This window comes from Pelodiscus sinensis, chromosome 2, assembly GCF_049634645.1.
Source record: "Pelodiscus sinensis isolate JC-2024 chromosome 2, ASM4963464v1, whole genome shotgun sequence".
NCBI classification, from domain to species: domain Eukaryota; kingdom Metazoa; phylum Chordata; order Testudines; family Trionychidae; genus Pelodiscus; species Pelodiscus sinensis.
In genome coordinates this window covers 173,048,624-173,071,359 of record NC_134712.1, presented here as the reverse complement: position 1 = coordinate 173,071,359, position 22,736 = coordinate 173,048,624, and the positions used below count along the sequence as shown (strand labels likewise).

General features: G+C 41.8%; 1 protein-coding gene across 23 annotated transcripts in view; it reads right to left on the bottom strand.

Moving 5' to 3' along the window:
• LRRFIP2 (LRR binding FLII interacting protein 2) overlaps nucleotides 1-22,736 on the bottom strand; it is a 123,291-nt gene that overhangs the window by 73,766 nt on the left and 26,789 nt on the right. For all 23 annotated transcript variants that reach the window (XM_014574054.3, XM_075921795.1, XM_025185124.2 and 20 more), the window contains one exon: nucleotides 12,329-12,481. In XM_014574054.3, coding sequence (XP_014429540.2) covers nucleotides 12,329-12,418 — 90 coding nt within the window. In that variant the 5' untranslated portion in view covers nucleotides 12,419-12,481. The remainder of the gene's footprint in view (nucleotides 1-12,328; nucleotides 12,482-22,736) is intronic.

Here is a 22,736-nt window from a genome sequence, read left to right as displayed (position 1 = left end):
AAGTTGATCGAAAGTAATAAAGGTTAAGCATTTTTTTAACCACTTTGCTTTGTGAAATTTGTAAGAATATTTGATTTAATCGTTTCTCCACAAAAACAGACCTTGATTTTCATTAACTGTTCATATGAAAAAAATCAGTTTGATAGAAAGTAGTAGTTGTAAAGAACAAACAAAAAAAATCACAAAAATGAGTATATATTAGAATTGTTAAAAATATCACTGCCAGACAACAAGAATTGCAATGGAAAGCAAGTGTTAATCAAGTCTAAGCCTACAAATACTAATACATTTTAATTTTACATACAAACAGTTCCATTGACTTCGCTAAGACTGTTCAGGTGTGTAACTTTAAGCACAAATAAGTTTGCAGTACCAGAGGCCCAAGATAGAAAATTTTTAAGTTAAAACATAAGCAATAACCAACACAATTAAAAGACCATGCAACAAATGCATACCGTAGACCAATGTCTAAATCTTATCTGGAAGGATTTATAAACACGTTTAATATTTAGGAGGGAAATTACTAAAACCCAACACTTATTGGAAAATGCAAAAATTCTTGGAGGAAAAATGCACAAGATGAGCATTCCTGCTGGAACCCAAAATTAAATCTCAAATTTTCTTTATTTTATTCTGTACCCACAACATGGTTTAATATATAGCTCATTACTTATTAGGAGTTACAAAATAGGTAATTAATTACATTGGACCACTAATGATATAGCTGGATGTTCTAGTAACGAAAAATTAAGTTCCTTTATATCACAAGATTTAGCATTTAACAAATAACTGATGGCTGAACAACAAAAGCTATCATTCATTCATTCAAGGAATGGAATTAGGTAAATACAAAATTATTCAAATGAAATTAAAATGTGGTTAACATTTCATTCCAACTCCAATTTTACTATGTCTCCAAATTCTCACCGCTCCTACACCACTTACCATTAAGCTTGATGTTTTATACATACATTTTAGTCAAGAGTAAATGTATAATTAACAATTTATACAAGTTAGGGGTTCAAAATATAACTTTTGAGAATACTGATGTGAGAAAAATGGTGCATTCTAAACACATTAAAATTATTTATAAAGGAAACACAAAGAGAGAATGTTGCTGAGTGCTGCTATCTGAGTAGGGTGGGGTTAGTTTTACGAAATGGAAGTTTAAGTGACCTTTACTCCACATGGGTTTAGATGTACAAAGTTCTTTGTTCTCAGTGGTATTCATCAAATTACCCATCAACTTTCCCCATGCCCTCAAATTCAAATTCTCTTTTAGGTTGGCGACTGAAATTTACCACAAATCAAGCGATAATACTACAACCCAACACATCTATTACTGAAGCAAGTAGTTTGAAAGTTATAAACACCAGATAAACTATCCGTGCAACTTATTTTCAGAGACTCTTAATTCTGAAAATCTGTTTTGCAAGTTCGTAACTGGTTCTTCAAAACAACTGCCTATATGGAAACCAATTTTTAATAGACATTAAATTCCTCTATTGGCTGTACTCTGATCCAAAATCTCAGGCATGAACATAAAGTTTGCAGAAAGCCAGGAAGTAACTCTAAGGCGGGGTAGACAAACAGGGTTACCAGGTAGACCCCCTCCAAAATACCGGACACACTTGGAAGGGGCGGGGCCGGCCGGGAGATAGGGGGGCGGAAGAGTCAGGGGCCGTGGCGCAGGGCTGGCCGGGAGGAAAGGGGGTGGGTGGGAAGCAGAGCTGGGGAGGATCAGGAGTCAGGGGGGCAGGACAAGAGGAGGGGGGACTGGAGGAAGGGGGATGGGAAGCAGAGCTGGGGGGGACTAGCCACTGACCACAGCTGGAGTCCAACAGGCCGCACTCCAGGCAGGCACTCCCTCTAGTTGCTAGTAGAAGCCAGGCAGGGGCAGTGGATGGAAGCCCGGCTTCTGCACGGAACCAGAGGCTCCCAGCTGGGAGGCAGGACCGCGACTGGCGCTGGGAGCCTCTGGTTGCATGCAGAAGCCGGGCGGAGGAGCGGCTGTGAGTCCCAGCCACTGCCCCCACCCCGCCCAGCTTTTGCACGCGACCACAGGGCTCCCAGCACCAATCCCGGCCCACGTCCCAGTCGTTCCCCTGCCCCTGCCAGGCTTTTGTCCGGCGCCCAGCCGGAAATTCAGAAAATACCGAACATTGCACATGTCCGGTATTTTCAGACTTTTTCTACCAGAGGGCGCAAATACCGGACTGTCCGATAGAAAATTGGACACCTGGCAACCCAAAGGCACAGATTCGGCCCACCAAGTGGGTTGATCAAACCAGCAGAGGCCCTACCGCTCTCCCGCCCCCAGGCCAATCAGAGTCTGGGGATGGGGAGTGCACAAAGCTTCCTCCCCCTCTGCCAAGAGCACACAGCACTTTGAAGTTCCATGCGCTCCTCGCAGGGTGGGAGGAGACATCTTGCGCTCCCGCATGCCCAAGCCCTGATTGGCCTGGGGGCGGGAGCGGCACATGAAGTTTCCTTCGCCATCCTCCCACCCTGCGAGAAGTTCACAGCACTTCAAAGGGCCGTATGCTCGTGCAGGGTTGGGGCAGGGTGAAGGAAGTTTCCCGTGGCTCCCCATCCCCAGGCCCTGATTGACCTGGGAGCACACAAAGCCTCTTCCTCCCTGCCAGGGGCATAGGTGCCTAATGCGAAGGAGGGACGGGGCAAAGAGGCTTCCCCACCCACAGACTAAACTTGGTATGTGGGTGGGGAAGCCCAGAAGCACCCTGGCCCCACCCCTTCCGGTTTAGGCCCTGCCCTTTCCAGGGGAGCCCGGGGCCACTTTAAAAATGTTTTAAGTGGCCCCCAGCCAAAAATTATTGCCCATCCCTGCTCTAAGGCTTTGTCTATACTTTAAAGTTTAAAATGCAGCCATGGCAGTGCTTTAACATGACAGGAGTAGCTATGGCAAGAGTGCCAGGAGAGCTCACCCAGTGCTAGTGTTGCCTCTAAAGTGCATGCCCACATAGGCACACATCAAGAATCTGAGGCTCACCCACCTCCTCAGCAGAGTCCCACAATGACTGCTCAGCTGCTCTAGGGCGGCTGCCCTGACCCAGGATCAACAGGGCATCCTAGCCCTAGCTTCAATCCTTCCCCAGGACTGGAGCTGCAGGCCACGTCACAGGCAGCCCCGGCTGGCACCAGAGCTAGAGCTGCATCGCAGGCAGACGGCGTTGCTGCTCCTCCAGCGGCCCCGGCCAGGGCCAGAGCTGGAGCCACATCACAGTGGCACGGGCGGGGGAGCAGGCAACTCTGTAGGAGCTAGTATGTAAGTTGGATGCCCACACATGCTGCCTGCTCCCTGAACTGCTACCTATGTAGATTTACAGTCCAGGTTATTGCAAACATAAGATTCATGTAGTCAAGGCCTAGGCTTTTCTTAAAAAAACCAAAAACCCACACAGACCTCTACTCTAACCCTTATAGTTATAAAATGGAAGTCTAACTTAAGTATAAATCATTCCTATCGTAAAAGTGTGACTATTTGAAGCCAAATTATAATCCCAATTTTGGAAACTATTTAAACTGCTGAGAAGAGGAAGGACTGGAGCAATCCTATTATGATCAGCATAATTTCAGACTTAATTTCATCATCATAAAAACACATTTTAAAAATTACCATCATCTCCTGTTTATACACAGCTTTTACCAGGTGGTAAAAAACCAGAAATTAAAAGCAATAAAAACACAATGCACTTTTGTTCTATTATAATACACACACACACACACACACACACACACACACACACACACACCACAACACAAGCCAAGCTGTTATGCAACACAGAAACAGATGGCCAACTGTGCAGAATGCTTTTCAAAATAAAATAAATAAAAATTACTCCAGAGCAACTTTTTTTCAATGTCTAATTTCTCTACACCAGTTTTCTAAAAGTTTAAACTAACACATTTACTCTTCATATACTAGTCAGGCTCACACTGTTAATGAGGGTGCCCCCAATGTGGACAGGATCTATCACCAAAGGGAGCTAGTATGAACAATATATTTTGATTTTCATTATGTGCACTTTTGGGCATTGACTTATGTTTGGTTGACAGAACTCAATAATGTAGACAAAGCCGAAGTCCTGCAATTCAGAGTCAGTAGATAGCCCTGCAGTGCTTAATTTGTATGCAAAGAGGTACCAGGGGTCAGCCTGATAAATAAAGCACTGGCTATTCAGCCAAAGGGCACCCTCATACATCCCTGCACTGCACCATGCCTCCTTCACCTGTAAACTCTGCATCCCACTCCTGCACCCATGTGCACCTGGAACCAAGCTGAGAAATGCCAACCCTCAGTCCTGGTAAAAATTAACTACTGTCATTCTGCAACTGCATTACCCTTACATGCTTCCACACAGAGACAGACTTTCTGTCCCTTGCACCATTAGGTCTATTTAGATGAGTGACTTTCAACCTTTCCAGACCACTATACCCCTTTCAGAAGGCGGATTTGTCTTGCGTACCCCTAAATTTCACCTCACTTACTTACAATATTCGCTTGTAAATTATTTGCTTACACAGAAGTACAAATCTGTCACCGCACTGAAAAATCACTTATTTTCTTCTTACCTCCATATAATTGTATGTCAGTTGGAATATAAGTACTGTGTTTATTTTAGTGTATAGTACAAAAGACACTGTATGAAATTTTAGCTTGTACTTATTTCATTAGTGCTTTTCATGTAATCTATTGTAAAACTAAGCTAATATTTAGATGAGGAGTTTTATCTCACGGGAGGCCTGTGTTTATTGAGCCTCCCTCCCCGCCCAACAGTACACATACCCCTACTTGAAAAATCAGTGATTTAGAGTACTACCAGCTTCAGTTACCTCTTTATCAGTAATTCACACTGGACAAGGCAGATTCTATCCTAATCTAGTCTGGGGGACTCTGATCAATTTAACAACCCAAGCAGCTTGCCAGAGGAACTAATACTCATATGACTTTTTGGAGGGAGGGGGAGGAGGTGTCAGCATCACTGATAATACATGGCACTATATGCAGAAAACACCTTTCTTGATAGACATCAGGGAGACATTAAATTAATGCAATACTGCAGAGCCAGCAAGAAGTGTGAGTAGGAAGCATAGAAATAGACTCAAAAAGGATGTGAAGGCTCCCTTCTCAGACCCGGACATACCAGCTATTGGGAGAAGACTGAAAACCCTGAGTGATAAAGTCAGGAATCTGGATGGAAACAAACAGCTAATTTCCTGAACACATGAATAAGTACAGGAGGAAAACCACCCTAAACTAAAGAGCTGATAGCCGGTGCAAAGAAACTGGGATTGTTGAACTCTAAGTGGGATGATTTTAACTCTCAGCCTAAATAGCTAGTTGACCTTAGTGGAAGAATTAAAGTATCTAGGGATCTTGTTCATAAGTGACGACTAAAGGGCATGAAAGATCAGCTGATGGATTGCTGCAGCGGCAGTAGTTATGCAGGCTCTGTACCAATAAGAACATAAGAATGGCCATACTGGGTCAGACCAATGGTCCATCTGACTGTTCATCCTGTCTTCTGACAGCGGTCAGTATCAGGTACCTCAAAGAATATTAACAGAACAGATAATCAAGTTGATCCATTCACTTTCCCTCATTTCCCAGCTTCTGGCAAACAGAAGGTAGGGACACCATCCCTTCCCATCCTAGCTAATAGCAACTGAAGGGCCTATCCTCCATGAATTTATCTAGTTCTTTTTTTAATCCTATTATAATCTTGGCCTTTGCAACATCATCTGGCAAAGAGTTCCACAGATTGACTGTGTGTTGTGTGAAGAAATACTTCCTTTTGTTTGGTTTAAACCTCTGCTGCCTCAATTTTAATCAGTGACCCTCAGTTCTTGTGTTATGAGAAAGAATAAATAGCACTCCCTTATAGGCATGGAAATGGGTAAGTGGTTAACCGAGTACACAATAAGTATCACCCTTACCAGTAACGGGTTAAAGCATAGGTCCTCTACTTAGCCCTAGTTATTAGCACTTCTTCTGTGCTATCAAGTGATTAAAAACTACTCATGATTAAAGTGGTAATTGCAGTGTTAAAACAGAATACCATTTCTTTAAATATTTAGGTTATTCTCAAATATAGGTTGAATTTTGCACCTCCCCTCCTACCTAGCTGGGGCTTTAGGCTTCACACCTGCACCTCCCCGCCCCCAAATTGAAGCTTCAGGCTTCTCTCACACATGTGACCTCATTCAGCTGCAGGCTGAGATTTCAGGGCCCACTTTCTCCGCTGATGCTGCCTCCCTCAAAGTGTTAACTTTGATTGACAGCTCTATAAATAACTGACAACTAAGGCACAATTTTGTTACAAAATCTGTGATTTCTAGAGAGCTCTGTGACTTCAGTCTCTGTAAGCTGCAGGATTCCCTCCCGCAACAGTTTCCCAGATGCAGTGAGCAGCAGGGACCTTTAGAGCTTCAAGCTGCTGGTGGCAAGGGACCTTGGAACTCTGAGCTCCCATGGGCAGTAGGGGGCCCCCAGAAGCTCTGAACTGAGGTCCTCATAGCTGTCCAGCCACTAGGTGAAAAGCAATTTAGATAACATTAATAAGTTGAATGCTTAATTAGTTAAAAGACCATGTACGTGTTGGGTCAGGAGATGAGAGGGAAGGACAGTGTGTGTTTGTGAGAATGATAGACACACACACAGTGTGAAAGAATGACAGAGATTTGCATTGCCGAGCTCCCTCCATCCCCTTCTCTCTGTGTGGAGATGGGATACAGGATTGGGGGGACGAGGGACACCCTGACAACACACACACACACACACACACACACACACACACACACACACACACACACACACACACACACACACACACACACACCTTCTCCCTTCCACACCCTGCACAGCAAGCAGGAGGCTTCCAAGGGGCTCCAAGGCAAGGAGACAGGAACAACAGTAATTCTCACATTGAGAAGGTGTATGCAATGGGGTCCCACAAGGGTTAGTTCTGGGTCTGGTACTATTCAATATTTTCACTGATAACTTAGACAATACAGTGGAGTGTGCTCTTAGATTTGCTGATGACACCAAGCTAAGAGGAATTGAAAAAAAAAACCCACTCACACCCACACCACGCCCGCATAACTCCTGGGCATAGACAACTACTTTGAGAAAAGATAACTACTGAGAGACCTGACAACAGTCTTTAAACGTACTGTTATTAAGATGATGGGGATCAATTGTTCTCCATGCCCACTGAAGACAGAACAAGAAGTAATGAGCTTAACCTGCAACAAGGCTTATTTAGGTTAGATATTAATTAGGAAAAGTTTTCCAAAGGTAGTTAAGCTCTAGTGAAATCACTTGTCAGCCATGTCTACGGATGTTAGTGTGTAATCGATTATAAATAAGTTTATGCTTATTGGGTAGCAGAGTGGAGTAATGCCTACTCACTCCCCCCAGCACTGTCTCTGCAGTGCCGTCTGCCACCTCCTCCCTCCCCTCCCCGGCTGCCTCTATCAGAGATAGTGGGGGGAAAGGGGAGGCTGCTGCAAAGCAGCCTCTGCCCATGGTGGGCCAAGGTTCGCTGCGGGGAGAAGCTGCTCTGGCAGCAGCCCCTGTCCAAGGACCAAGTACTGTCTAGATCAGTGTTTCTCAACCGGTGGTACGAGTACCCATAGAGGTACTCGAGAGAAGTCTGGGGGGGTATGTCAACACAACTGAAATTTGGGAAAAAACCTGAATTTTTAAGTGTTACAGCACTTTATTATTTTTGTACTTTTTACAGACAAAAATTTCATCTCCCGACTGGCTACAATTAAGTTGTTTAAACAAATGTGTTGCAATGGTAGAAAAAAAATTGTGTATCTGAAAACTGTAGGTACTGGGGGTACTTTTTTTTCGAAAAAAGGGGTACTTTATAAAAAAAAAGTTGAGAAACACTGGTCTAGATCACCCCTTACAGGTGTCTCTAACTTGCTCTTAAATATCTCCAGTAATAGAGATTCTACAATCCCCCTACACAATTTATTCCAGTCTTTAAACCACCCTGATGGGCAGGAAGTTTTCTTGATGTCCAACCTAAATCTCCATTGTAGCAATTTAAGCCCATTGCTTTTTGCCCTATCCTCAGAGGCCAAGGAGAACAATTTTTCTCCCTCCTCCCTGTGATACCCTTTTAGATACTTGAAAACCACTATAATGTCCCCTCTCACTCTTCTCTTTTCTAAACTAAACAAGCCCAGTTTTTTCCACTCTTCCCTCTAGACCTTTAATCATTTTTGTTGCTTTTCTCTGGACTTCTCCAATTTCTCCATATCTTCCTTGAAATCAGTGCAGAGTAGAGTGAAAGAATGACTTCTCGTGTCTTGCTCACAACACTCCGATAAATGTATCCTAGAACCATGTTTGCTTTTTTTGCAAACTGTTGACTCATGTTTAACTTGTCGTTCATTATGACCCTTAAATCCCTTTCAGCAGTACTCCTTCCTAGGCAACCACTTCCTACTCTGTATGTGAGAGAATTATTGTTCCTTCCTAAGTGGAGTTCTTTGTGTTTGTCCTTATTAAACTTCATCCTGTTAACCACAGACCATTTCTCTAGTTTGTCCAGATCATTTTGATTTTGACCCTATCCTCCAAAGCACTTGCAACCTCTCCCACCTTAGTATCATCAGCAAACTTAATAAAAAAATTATTTTGAATACTCATTCTTCTCAATTTTTCTCATTCTATTATTCAATTAATCATTTACATTTTTTTCAGCAAGGATGCAGATCTGATTCCAAGCGTCCACAAAAGCCAAGACTGGCTGTGCTTAGAGCACACTTAATTTTGGAATAACCCTCAATGAGTTCACTGACACTTCTGTTTTTTGAGAAAACACATATAGAATGGGGTTCACTTGGAAAAGATGATGGATTTCCATTCCAAACGGCTATGAAAAAACTTGCACAGATCCAGACAGACATCATCTTGGAAAAGATGAGTTATACTGAGGCAAAATAGGGAATAGATTTATGGCACTGCCATTATCTCTTGTGGCCATGATAAGAGGCATGTATTATGTGATATAAAATAAGAAAATTACTCTCAGTGGCAACTGGCAACCCTAGATGTCTCTTACTGCAGCTTTCTGTACTGTACTTAGATTCTAAATGAAATTATCACCTAACTAATTAAACAAGCCATAAAGATATCTTAAGCTAAACTTTCTATTCTAGCAATATCCACCATAGCAAATATCTTGGGAATTTAATTGTTAAACCACAGTTATGTTAAAAGGCATATTGTCTTCAAGAATGATGTAATGCAAAATGAATTAAGCTACTAACTACAGGCAGTCCCCGGGTTACGTACAACATAGGGACTGTAGGTTTGTTCTTAAGTTGAATCTGTATGTAAGTCGGAACTGGCATCCAGATTCAGCCGCTGAATCTGGACACCAGTTCTGACTTACATACAGATTCAACTTAAGAATCCCAGGCGTCCCCAAGTCAGCTGCTGCTGAAACTGATCAGCAGCTGATTCCAGGAAGCCAGGAGCAGAGCAACTCTGCCTCGGGCTTCCTGTAGTCAGCCGCTGGTCAGTTTCAGTAGCGGCTAACTTGGGGACGCCTGGGGCAGAGCAGCTCGGGTGCTGCTGGGTTGGTCCAGTAGCGCAGCCGCTCCTCGGCGCTACTGGACCAACCCAGCAGCACCCCAGCTGCTCTGCCCCAGGCGTCCTGATTCAGCCACTGCTGAAACTGATCAGCAGCGGCTGAATCAGGACTCCTGGGGCAGAGTAGCTGGGGTGCTGCCGGGTTGGTCCAGTAGCGCCAAGGAGCGGTGCTGCGGGACCAACCGGCAGCACCCCACCTGCTCTACCACAGGCCCCGGGCTTTGCTCCACATCTCCCTGGTCTGCTGAGGGGGGCACTAGCTGCGTCCCCCCCAGCAGACCAGAGAGACGTGGAGCAAAGCAGCGGAGGACCCAGGCCGGACCCGCGGCGCTTCCAGATCAGCTGGAAGCGCCGCGGGTCTGGCCCGGGTCCTCCGCCGCTTTGCTCAGCGTCTCCCTGGTCTGCAGACCAGAGAGACGCGGAGCAAAGCGGCGCAGGACCCGGGGCCGGACCTGCGGCGCTTCCAGATCAGCTGGAAGCGCCGCGGGTCCGGCCGGGTCCTGCGCGGCTTTGCTCAGCATCTCCCTGGTCTGCAGACCAGAGAGACGTGGAGCAAAACGGCGCAGGACCCGGGGCCGGACCCGTGGCGCTTTCAGCTGATCTGGAAGCGGCCGCGGGTCCGGCCCCGGGTCCTGCGCCGCTTTGCTCCCCGTCTCCCTGGTCTGCTGGCTCCTGCAGCAGACCAGGGAGACTGGGAGCAGCTTTTCTCGTCCCGGAGGAGGCAGGCGGCGGGACCAGGCGTCCCGCCGCTCCAGTCCTCCGGGGCGAGAAAATCCCCGTTCGTGTCTGCGGATCCAACATAAGTCGGATCCGCGTAATTCGGGGACTGCCTGTAGTTTATCCACTTTGTTCTTCAGCCATATCCACATAATTTTCTTGCTATGACTAGTTTTCCTTACGTTGTTTCATTCTTGCAACTAGGCTCTGCCTTGTCTTCTTGCACGTCTTACGCCTGACACTTTCTTTTTTACCCAGGGAACAAATTTCTTCAAAATATTCCAAGAGAAGGTCTCTCTCATGCCCAGAAGCCCCGACAGTTTTTCTGTAGCAAAAGTGTCGTGGAATATTTTTCTTTCCAGTCCACTCCACTGCTCCTTTCTATGCTCTCTCCATCATTCCCTATATATTGACTCTCCATCTTTAAGACAATGTCTTAACTGACTTCTGTGCCATGCTTAGCCCAAGTCCACTACATAAGCATAGAACAAAAGTAATCCTACGCAGCCTCTATCTTTCTTTGCATGTTACTTTAAACTGCTGAGAAACAGAAATTGAAAGCCCAGAATTTTCAAGAAGTAAGAGCTGATAGACTAGAGCCATTAACTCATTTTTAATCAGACTGTAAGTGTAAGTGCAGCATATTTTAGGGATGTAAATGACTAGTGAACTACCTGATACACAAAGGCTTATCAGATAGTCGAGTAGTGACTCCACTAGTCACTTCTCCCCCTGGCTACCTCTATCAAAGAGAAGCAGCAAAGGGGGTAGGGGCAAGCTTAAAAGCCAGTTCCCCCAGCATTGTCTCTGCAGGGAGAGCAGGGGAGGCAGAGGCATAGTGGGGAGTTTGGGCACAAACTGGGAATCAGTTGATTCCTGACTCACATCTGGTCTGCTTACTACGCTTCTGCCTTTTAAATGTATTAAGTAGAGCTTAATACGTTTAAAGGGCAGAAGCATAGCAGGATTAGCTTCTGGGGCTCCTTATAAAGGAGGGTTAGCTCCCCCTTATCAACTAATCCATCGACTACTTGAAATTCCATCGACTATTCAATTAGCTGATGAAATGCATTTCAACTTCCCAAGCATATTTGTGATGAGATTTAATAGTAAATTATTTTTAAAAGAAAAAATTAACATTTTATTGATATTTTAAAAAAGAAAAATCTGGTGTATTTTTTTTAAATCGTTTATTTTTATCCACCCAGATTCCTAACTCTGTTTCTTGCTGCTTTGATGGTAATACAGATGGTATTTGATGGTATTTTAGAATTCTCATGTTCAATTATTTTGCATGCTCACAACAGAAGTGACAGAGAGGAAATAGCAATTTTAAAAAGTCTCTCACCAGAATCTGTGGAACTCCCTGCCAAAGGACACTGAAGACCAGGGCATTATCTAGTTCTTTTTTTAACCTTGTTAAATTCATGGAGGATAGCCATTAGCCAGGATGGTAGAAATGGTGTCCCTAGCCTCTGTTTGTCAGAAGCTGGGATTACTCATTCTGTTCATTTATGCTGGAGCACCTGGCATTTGCCTCTATCTGAAGATAGTATACTGGGCTAGACTGATCTTTGGTCCGACCCTGTTTGGCCGTTCTTATCTTTTAATTCAACATAAATAACCCCATGCTTTAGGTCAAGTCACAGTAAAGAAATATAGATTTTCAAAACATTTTTGGATTAAAAGCCATTTATTTGGAAAATATATAACCAATTACTAGAGAGTAAAACAACAATATCTACAATACACTTTAAAATTAAACTAAACTGAAATATATTACTGTAATGTTTTAGGTTATTATGTATTTCAATACTTCAATTTTAATAACAATTATCCAAAACCTGCAACTAGTAATTGTTGAATGTATAGTTCCTAAAGTGACAACAGTTTTAATTTGAATGTATGTATCCATTCTGGGTTAAGCAATTTTCATTTGCCCTTTATATGTTAGATAATGTAATAATGACAGACCTCTCTGGCAATGTGACTCAAGGCTTCATCTTCTGCAGAGAATCTATCTTTTATTGGAGTTCTTTTCCTACCCGATCCAGGAGTCCCCATTTTTTTCGATAGTCGACAGATTTCTTTTGCAAGAATGCACAAGTCAGAACTCAAATTTCAGATCTGAAATAAAAAACAAATATAAATCAGGATTATTTATTTATAATACCATGGCAAGCAGATTGTACTGCTTAGTGCAAGATATCTCTGGCATTCTTTCCTGAGAGAGGAACAAGGGAATTTCACCTACAGAATTTCAGCTTCATTTTAGAATGATGCCTTGGTCAGAGACTACATAATATCTGCACCCAAGTCTGCTGATCCACATAGTTCTGCCAAGAAGCAGCTTGTCATTGTCAGTATCTTGTTGCTTATTTACTACCACCATTCAGAACCCCATAAGCACTATTCAGCCTCTCACAAACAATTTCATTCTACTGCTGCTAGGAAGAGCCATAAGCAATAGCTGATCCAAATATCGAAGTTATTTGCTGAAGTGGGACTCCTCCCAAAATGGAGGTGAAAAGGATCAGGGACTAAAGTAGAAAAAACAGCCCCCTTCACAACAATCTAGTAGGCTAGTAGGCACCCTGCCCCCTCCTTTCAATGTAGCCAGAGAGATGGAAGAGAATGTTACGGGTTCAATCACAGAGGCCCCCTTGGGATTGTCACCCACTATGATGGTCATGCTGCTAAGCCTACCATCCTGCCCTCTGGGATGCCCCACCACACTGTCTTGCTAGGCCAGAAGCTCTCATCTCCCACAACCCAGGTACAGTTGAGGTAACAGGCCCCCAGCACAGTAACACAGACATAGAACCAGCATACCTCTTGAGAGCTCAGCTAAAAGGCCACTGACAGCACCCAGGAACACAGCCCACAAAAGAGGACCAAAATCCCAAATAAAACCATCTAACTCTGTACAAAAAAAAGTTTTATGCAGGGAAAACTTAGAAGTTTGTCGTCTTCATCAATGAAAGAGATATGCACCATGATTGCACTTCCCCTCCCCCCAGGTAACAATTATTTAACAATTATTTACACTGGGCTTGATAATAAAAATGTTTTATTAAGTATAAAAAGTAGGATTTAAGAGGTTGCAAGTGAAAACAGATCAAATAAATTCCTAAACCAAAACAAACAAAACACACCAGCTAATCCTAAAACAGTGAAGACATTTGTTAAATGAAATTCTTACCCTAAGCATTGTTTTAAGTATCTTTTTCACAAGCTAGGCAGCTTCCTAGCTTGGGCTCAATCTTTCCTCTGTTCAGTTTTAGATGTTTCCAGTGGAATGTAATAGGAAAACCATTTACATGGTTAACTGGTAAGCCTGGGCTTATCGGTTACCATGACTGGTTACACCCAGGCTGCTGCTCCACTCCCAGGGAACTAGCTGACACCCCATGCTGCTGCAGTGTGGGATGGCAGCTGATTTCCCAAGAGCAGGACTGGCAGGCAGGAGATGGTACGTGCTGGCTCCCATGGAGCTGGCTGCCACCCCACTGCAGGTGCGTGTAACCACTGTAGTTGTCAGCTGTTACATCCTTACCCAGTTACCTGCATTTTAACATCCCTAACATCCCTAGTTTCCAGCAGGCATCTTGAGTGGTAAAGTAGAGGTTCTCCTGGCATCATGTCACTCCCCCATTGTTTGTTTCCTCCTTTTATATTCCTTTGCTCCAGCTGGGATTTCTTTGTGTTAAGATCAAATTTTTCCTCACCTTGAATGGAAAGGTACCAGATCCTAAATGGCTTCCAGCATCAGGTGGCATGGTCACATGTTTTTGTAGGATTAACCACAATTTGGATTTACAGGAAAAACAAAACCATTCACAAGTTGTTGACTTGATCACCCAGCCATCAAATTCCTAAAGTATCACTAAATGGCTTTTGCTAGAATACCTAGACTAATAAAACAGGTTCCCACTTAATATTTCTAACGTTATATACAAGAAGAATGAAAGCACACAAATAGGATTCAGTGGACTACAACATTTAAAATGGCATGTCACACAGTGTACTTTGCATAAAGCATCTTTGAGTTATTCATACACCAATTCTCATGAAAGCAATGGGGGACAGAAAAGACATCACCATAGCAGCAATCAGGCCTAAGAGAATTCTGCTTTTTCGAGCAGTCAGAGATGGGGTAGATGTTAGGGAGGGATTTATTAAAGAGAGGAACGCTAGGATACCTACTAATTAGCATATATTTAAGTTTAAGATTTTTTGGTCAAAAGTTTGCCCTGGAGCAAGAATAATTTTATATGCCAAGTAATGGCTCACAAAAAGTTTCGCTGTAAGTTCCCTTTAGTAAACTGTTTTTATTGGAACTGCTGAGATATCTTTAACATTTAGCTTAAGGTTATCATAAAATTATTATAAGAGAAATATAAAAGGACATGAACCTTGTAACGTTCCACCCTCTTGAACATTTCTTAGCCACTTTTCTTCTATGAGTTGCAGGATTAGAGAAGAAGCTTACTGTTTATTATATGGTACTGTACACAACATAAATAGTATCCTATAGTATATAACACAATTTTAGAACTTGCACAGAATATGAATCTTGTTTTAAGGATTCCTGTTACTCGGATTTACCAAAACTATATGAAAGATACAGTGAAGTTTTCTTTTAACTCTGATGCATTTAGAATTAAGAACACCTGAGTCATCATTATTTTATATATACTGCCTTTGTAATAGGCAATATTATACAAACTGGCAAAGCTGCATTCCATCTTCAAACCTCATATATTCAGGGTAACCTGGGAGGGGTCAACCTGTCAAAATGAAGATTGCATGTGCCAGTAAAATAAATACAGCAAGCTGCTCCTCTCAGCCAAAAGAATCCTTATCTGTGATGGCCCAACATGCTTCACTTTCCTGCCTCATTTATTCCTATCCCTGAATTCCTCCTGCAGTTTTAACATCAAAAGAGAAATAAAAATCTGTTTATTTAATGTTAATACTCTCCCACACAAATATTTTACTTCCTCAATGTTTTCATAAAACAGAGTGTATGTGGGTAAACTCCACAGTATAACAAAACTTTTGGTGCGACAATAGCAACATTCACACTCAAGGTTTCTTAAAACAGCCAATCAATCAAATAGATACTAGTAGCACAGTGACTGTATAAAACAACGAGGAATCCTGTGGCCAATCCTCCATTCATCAGATTAACTGGAGTGGAAATTACTGAGGCTGGGTTATATATAACAACAACTAAAAAAGAAATTATTTTTATGAGAGGCTGCAGTTCTGAGAGCTCATTCTTCATCTTCTCCTGTTTGCTGTATAAGGATGTTGATTAGGTTGCTCCTCAGTTTCTTTGAGAGTGTATATGGCACAATCTCTCACTATAGTTTGTGTAATATGTTGACTGTAAAGTATTTTTCCCTTTCAGCTATTGAATGGTTCTGCCTCTAAACACACAAAGCCTTTAATATTACAAAATTATTTACTGAGAAAAGTATTTGCCAAGACACCATGGCATTTTCCTATTCCAGTAACAGTAAGTCTTTATCATCAAGTGCTCCCTCAAAGATAACTAGCTTGGTATGTAAAAGGGTAACATAAACAACATAAAATAGCTGTGAGGCCAGGTTGATATTACTTTGTTCAATTATTTTTCATTTACTTTCTTTCCTGATATATCTACATACATATACTTAACTTAAAAATCTTCCACCCTACATCCTTGAGGAAGAACCCTATTCTCAAGTCCCACATATTAAGATTTTCTGATTCCAGACTATACTGTAGAAGCTCTCTTCATGGTGTTCCCACAGATCATAAACATTACATTTTAGACCACACCACAAATCACCTCCAACTTCTCTCCCTGTATTTTCACTGTGCTCAAGTACCCTTTCTTTTGGCTCAACTAAACAGATTGACCTTCTTTACTCTATTACTGCAGCACATTTTTTCTAGAACTCAAATTGCTCTTGTAGGTCTTTTCTGAATTCTCTGATTGTCAACATAAATTTTCAAGTGTTGACTCGAGAAATAGATACAATATTTCAACAGCGATCTCAACAATGCCATAATTAGTAGCAAGAGCATCTCCTACTTCTGTGATCTTGACTTCATTTATAAATACAAGGATGACTTTGCTCCCCTAGCCACCATACCACACAGGAAGCTCCTGTTCACTTGATTATCCATCATGACCCACGAAGTTTCTTTCTGGATGACTACTTTCAAATATATAGTTCTCTGATCTTGTAAGTGTGACCTATATTCTTTGCTTTTGGGTGTATGACCTCACAGTTAATTGCATTACACATAAAAGAAAAAACATAACCTCATAAGAAGATGCCTAAATTCCGATATGAATACGAGTAAGAATCCTCTAATAATATCTTTAGATAGGCAGAATTACAAGGCAAGTAATTTTTCTCTACAGATAACCTATGTACCAGCTTTCCACAGTTGCAGAATAACGTGAGTATGGGATGTTCCAAACTGCATGTCAACAAAGCAATACATTAAGGAAGACAGGGTAGATTGATTGGCAATTTAAATCACCAAGTAGAAAATTGATTTCAAACAATATTAATCAACTCTTCCATTTGTACTTTAGAAAATAATTGAAGAAAGATGCATTCTCACTGGTTGATACAATCACTAAAACGTGTTGATTGCTAGATTTGGAAAATAATTTTGCTACCTACAATATACATTATAAAAATATATGTTTATCTTAGCAGCTATATAACTAAATATTTTCAAATTCTTATTAATTGTATTATTTTAGTATGTTAGAAAATGGTGAATGATACATTGCCTAAATACTAGAAAACTGACTTTTTGGTCATTGGTGTCAAGTTGCATTAAGATTTAACTGGAATTAAAATTGATTTCAGATCAGCCTTTGGAACATTTTCAAATATGCTTGAGTAAAAGTGACTGGAATCTAAATTTGTACTAGGGATATAAAAAGTTATATGGATAATCTTACTGGATAGGTAACCAGTTAACCAGGTCAGACCCACAGCAGCCCTGCCAGCAGCCCCAGCAAACCCTGGCCCAGTCACACAGAAGTCGCGGCCCTGCAAATGAGTGGGGGTAGGACAACGCCAGGCCTCGCAGAGTAGCAGCTTGGACCCCAGCTAGACCAGCCATCCCAGTCCTGGAGCCTGGGTAGTGGGTCCCCAACCCAGCCCCATGGAGCAGCTGCTCCAGCCCCAGGGCCCAAGTGGGGGCAGGCAGGATCTGGGCCAGGCAGCCGCCACCAGAAGGTTCACGGTTAACCGGTTAAACATTTTAGTTCAACTAGTTAACTGTTTAAACTCTATTTTACATCCCTAGGTTCTACTTGAAATTGTGACCTTCTTAAATTACTTAAGGCTGACCTGTTGTGCTATACTTATAAAGCCTGACCTCAAAAGTAATAATTGGAAAAATTCTTTCTTTATATAGAAAAACAACCTTTAGCTCTAATAATATGAATTAGTTCAAAATTTTTGATAGAGGTTTGTGATTTCAGCATATTTATTTTTATTTAAATGTTTTAGAGATAATGAATTTAATCCACAAGAAATTTCGTATTAAATTCAGATTTCATTTTAAGCAGTTTTTAAAAAGAAAAAAAGTAAAGCAATCAAAATCTGATTTTTTAAAATGTTATTTTCCCTTTTAAACAAACAAAACAAAACAAAACAAAACAACCAACCAAAGAAACCAGCCAGTTTTTATCCACCTTGTTGAACACAGGGTAAGCCAGTTGTGGGCAACATATGGCCCAAGAGCTGCATGCAGTTCACCTTGTTCTGTGTGTGGCCTAGAAGACATTTTGTTTACCGTTGTCCATATGCAGGGTCGCTGGTTTGTTTCTGCATAGTTTTTTCCCCACTGATATTACTAAAACAACACATATAAAGCAACAACAGGTGAAGTGAGATGCATGCTGAATGCATACAATATTGACTGTGAAAGCTATGTGTTCCCTCTGTATCCAAAAAGCTGCAACAGTTTAATTGGCACACTGCAAATGCTAGGTACACGGGTGCAGTTAGCAAAACTCTACTATCCTGGGAAACAGTCTGTTATGACAATCTTACAGCCTACTGAGATGAAGGAGTGTCACTCGTGCATCCCACTCACTAGCTAAGTAGCCCATCACTGGTTTAAGCACAGATGTGGGAGCCAGGATTTATAGAGTCCTGTTCCCAACTCTGACACTGACTCTGGCCTTATCTACAAGAAGATTCTTCATCTCTTCTCATACTAGGGCAGCTCCACGAATGACAAAAATGTTGGGAAATCTTGTGTAGGCAGCTACCAGCATTTCAAGTACCCTATTGATTAAACCTTCTTCAGACTGGATTAAATCATCCAGTGCTTAAAATATCATGTCAACTGGTAGTTTATCTACAGTAGGATTCTCAAAATTGCTAATCCCAACAGAGATAAAAGAAAGTTAATTTGTAGTATTTCCCCAATGGAGATGGGAAATGCTGTATACATTCTAATAAGCAACTCTATATGTAACTCTGGTTTATATACACAGCCATTCTCCTGGAGGTAAGACATGCTACTGCCATTGTTACAGGGAAGAAGAGGGGATAATTTGGAAACAAAGGCAAAATCCTATTCTGATGTTATGACAATTAATAGGGCCAAATTCACTAATGGTGTAAATGGTGTAATTGACTTTAGTGTGGTCCAGGCCACATATGCTCACAGTGAGTTTCACACGAAAAAAGAATGTTACGCACAGAGATACCTTTCTAAATAATCTCACAATGGTTCTTGGCTAGTTCTGTAAAGACCACCAATAATCAGATTGTCATTTAATTCTTGTATTTAGGTGGTGGAGATGCAATATTGTGCATTAAACTAATATTATATTTTACTTGTAGAATGCTATACGTTTTCATGGGCCCCCACAAGGCCCACAGGTGATGCTTACTGTTTTCCGTTAACCAGTGGGGGCTGGAGCAGCTCCCCGTCTGCTGCAGGCAAGAGGCTGCTCCAGCCCCATAGGGCACACCATGGACAGCGGCTGCTCTGGCCAGACTGAAGCAGTCCCTGCCTACTGTGGAGAGGGAGGGTGACTACAGTTCACCCCCTCCTTTTTAATTTGTTTAATTTAATCGGTTAAACACTACATTTAAGCAGTTAAACAATTAAATGGGATTTTACATCTCTACTTGAGATCACTTGTCCTAAATCATGTTCCCTACCAGAAACCTCTGTGCTCAGTTCTATGTACCAGTGCTTCCTGTGCCATGCCAGTCTCTGAGAAACAAGGCTCACTTTTGGACAGCTCATCATGAACCCCACAATACTTGTCATTTGTTGCATTATCCAGCACATACAAGATGCAACATGCTCAGTGGTAGATTTGTTGTCATAATAAAACCCGACGCACACTGATTAAACCTTGCCAAGTGTCTGATGTCTAAATAAGTATGGGAGTCACAATGTCTCAATAATACTGGTAAGTCAGTGTTGAGACTACACAGGTGTTTAATACAGAGAATAATGTGGCATCTGTCATCAGTGACTTAAAAAGCCTCAACCTGGAAAACTGGATTTAAAATATTCACAGCCCACACATGAAACTAAAGCTCCCATTGGTGCTGTCGGCTGGATTCTAAGTTGCAGTTACTGACTGCTATTACTCTAATATCACTCTCAGCTGAAAGCACCAACTGCCTTAGCAAACCTGATGTACCAGTTATCTTACTGGTACAGGGACAGGGACATGAATATGCTGCATGGCTACAACAGCAGTGATGTATTCTTGTGTTGAGAGGTGCACTATAATTGATATCTGGCATGATAGTGGCCATGCAGGTGTCAATACTTTAAGACAAGGTGTAGAAGCTCACTTCACACAGTGAAATCCTTTCTAGAGTAATATGTGATTATAGAACACAAACAAATAATTTGAGACACATACGCTGAACTACACTTTATGGGCACTGATGCTCCAGAAGGCGCTAACATAGCAGATCACAGTTTATATTTCACTTCGGGCTCCTAAATGTATTCCTGGAGCTCTGAAGCTGTTCATGCTACTCAAGCCAAAACATACTATGGAACTATTTGAGACATCTGTGGTTTGAAGGAAGATGCAAGAGAAGAAAATGGCTGGGCTTTCAAGAGCCTACCCAAATGCTCTAGAACCGTAAACTCAACACAAGACTTACTAAACTATGAAGACGTTCTAGAGCTTGGGAGAAGCATCAGGAAAACTGAAACAAACACAAAACCAAACCAGAAATAAAATTATTCTACTGAATTTTCAACAGTGAGATTTAATATGAGATCAGATTTTAATTTCATAACTAAGTCAACAGCATTATAACAACATCTTTTTACATGCACATTAAAATAATTATCTTCTCACCAGATGACAAAGGAAAGATTAATTTACTAAAGATACATATTGCTACTACAGGTCTATTTTCTAACTAATTAAAAAAACAAAAATAAAAACTCATGGTCAACAGGCCACATTCTGAATCAGTGTCTACACAATAGTATGTACTAGAAACAAACACTAAGAGCCTCAACATTTTATTACTGAAATATTTAAGCTACCAAATTCATAAAGTAGTTTATGATGTAAAAGTTACACTTACTAAAATCCAAGATCCAATACTCTGTGTTAAAAGAAAGCTAACAAATTAAAGTTATACAGATTGAACTACTCTTAACCAGGACTTTCTGGTCCAGCCAGACCACGGATGTTCCTGGACCAGAGTTCCAGTGGATGGTCAGTAGCTGGAGCTCTGCAGGAGCTGGGAGCCCAGCCAGGCTGTATGCAAGGGTGCTGGCATCCAAAAACCCTGCTGCAACAGTCCAGCTGGGCTCGTGGCGGGGCCAAAGGGCCAGGGGCAGGAGGCAGAACCAGCAGAGAGGTTAGCAGCAGGGGAGTTGGCAGCTCTGCTATGGCCACAAGCCCAGCTGGGCTGGTGTTGTGGGGGAGCCAGCCAGGAGGCTGGTGGCCAGGCCAGAAGTAGAGCTGGATTGGGAGCCTGGTGGCAGGGGGGCCAGAAATGACCTCCTCTAGTCCAACAAAAACTCCTTGTTCGGGACCAGTCAGGTTCTGAGGGTGTTGGATAAGGGGAGGTCCGGTCTGTACAGTATATGCCAAATACACAAGAGCAAAAACTAAGCTATTGCAAATATGACTATCACTGTATTACATAGGCACTAGTACTAATATGAAAATTTTATAACACTGAATGCACTATTACCTGTATTTTAAAAGACTTATAAAAAGACTAACTACCTAGTACATACATTTACAGTAACCTATTATCTAATTCCATTATACTTAATGAAATGTGCATAAAATATCTTGAAAGTATGAATTCTTTCTTTAGGATACATTAATATGTAATTATGTAACCACTAAAAATAAAATTCTTTAAATTAATCAATTAGGTTACTTTCCTTGAAAATGCATTTTCTCATTTCCTGCATTTGGCAACAGAAACCAAAGCTCAAACTGTGATACTCTACTATTAACTCGCTGCACCACATCATAAACATTTATTGTCAGTATCAGCCACCATAACAAAATAGGGATATTAAATATTGGTTAATTGAATAGTCGAGTAATCTCATGAATTCTTATCAGTTAGTTGACTATTCTATAGTCCCTGGTGGTGAGGCCAGCAGCCAGTGCACACCAGCCTCACTCCCGAGAAGACCCCTGCCACTCTGCGCTGCTGCCTCTGTATCAGAGGCAGCAGCGCAGGGTGCCAGATAGGAGCTGGTCTGCAAGGGAAGCCGGTTTATAAACCAGCTCCCATCACGGACCAGCTGCCTGTCACTCTGTGGTGCTGCTTCTGATAAAAAGGTGGCAACAGTCCCTGTCTGGGACAGGTGGGGGGGCCTGAGCTCCCAGACCCACTGCAAGCCAGGACTGAGCTGGGCTGCTGGCCAGCCTGCTAAAAAATTTACTGGCAGGGGAAGAGAGAGGAAAATCCGTGTAGTCAATAGCATTAGCCTATAAGCTTTGGTTTATCAGTTAATTGACTACACTAAACGCTCCTATAACAAACCACCTTTTTCTCCTCATCCATAGGCTCTACTTATGATAAATACCTGTTCAACAACATGTCCTACCAAAGTACATGTTTCTCGACAAGCTGTCTGCTTTTCCTGTTTATTTTTAAGACCTTTGTCATGTACAAATCTCAGTGATGTGAATTCCTATCTGAATCACATTAAAATTCACAAATAATAAAAAAAACAGTAGGTCATTTTCTACATATTAACTAAAAAGAGAATCATGATGAAAATGAATTATTTGCTTTGAAACAATTCCACAGATTGCTCTAGAATAGACAAGAGCATTATTTTGCCTGATGCACTTTTCACAGAATTTGCCTCAATCCTTATA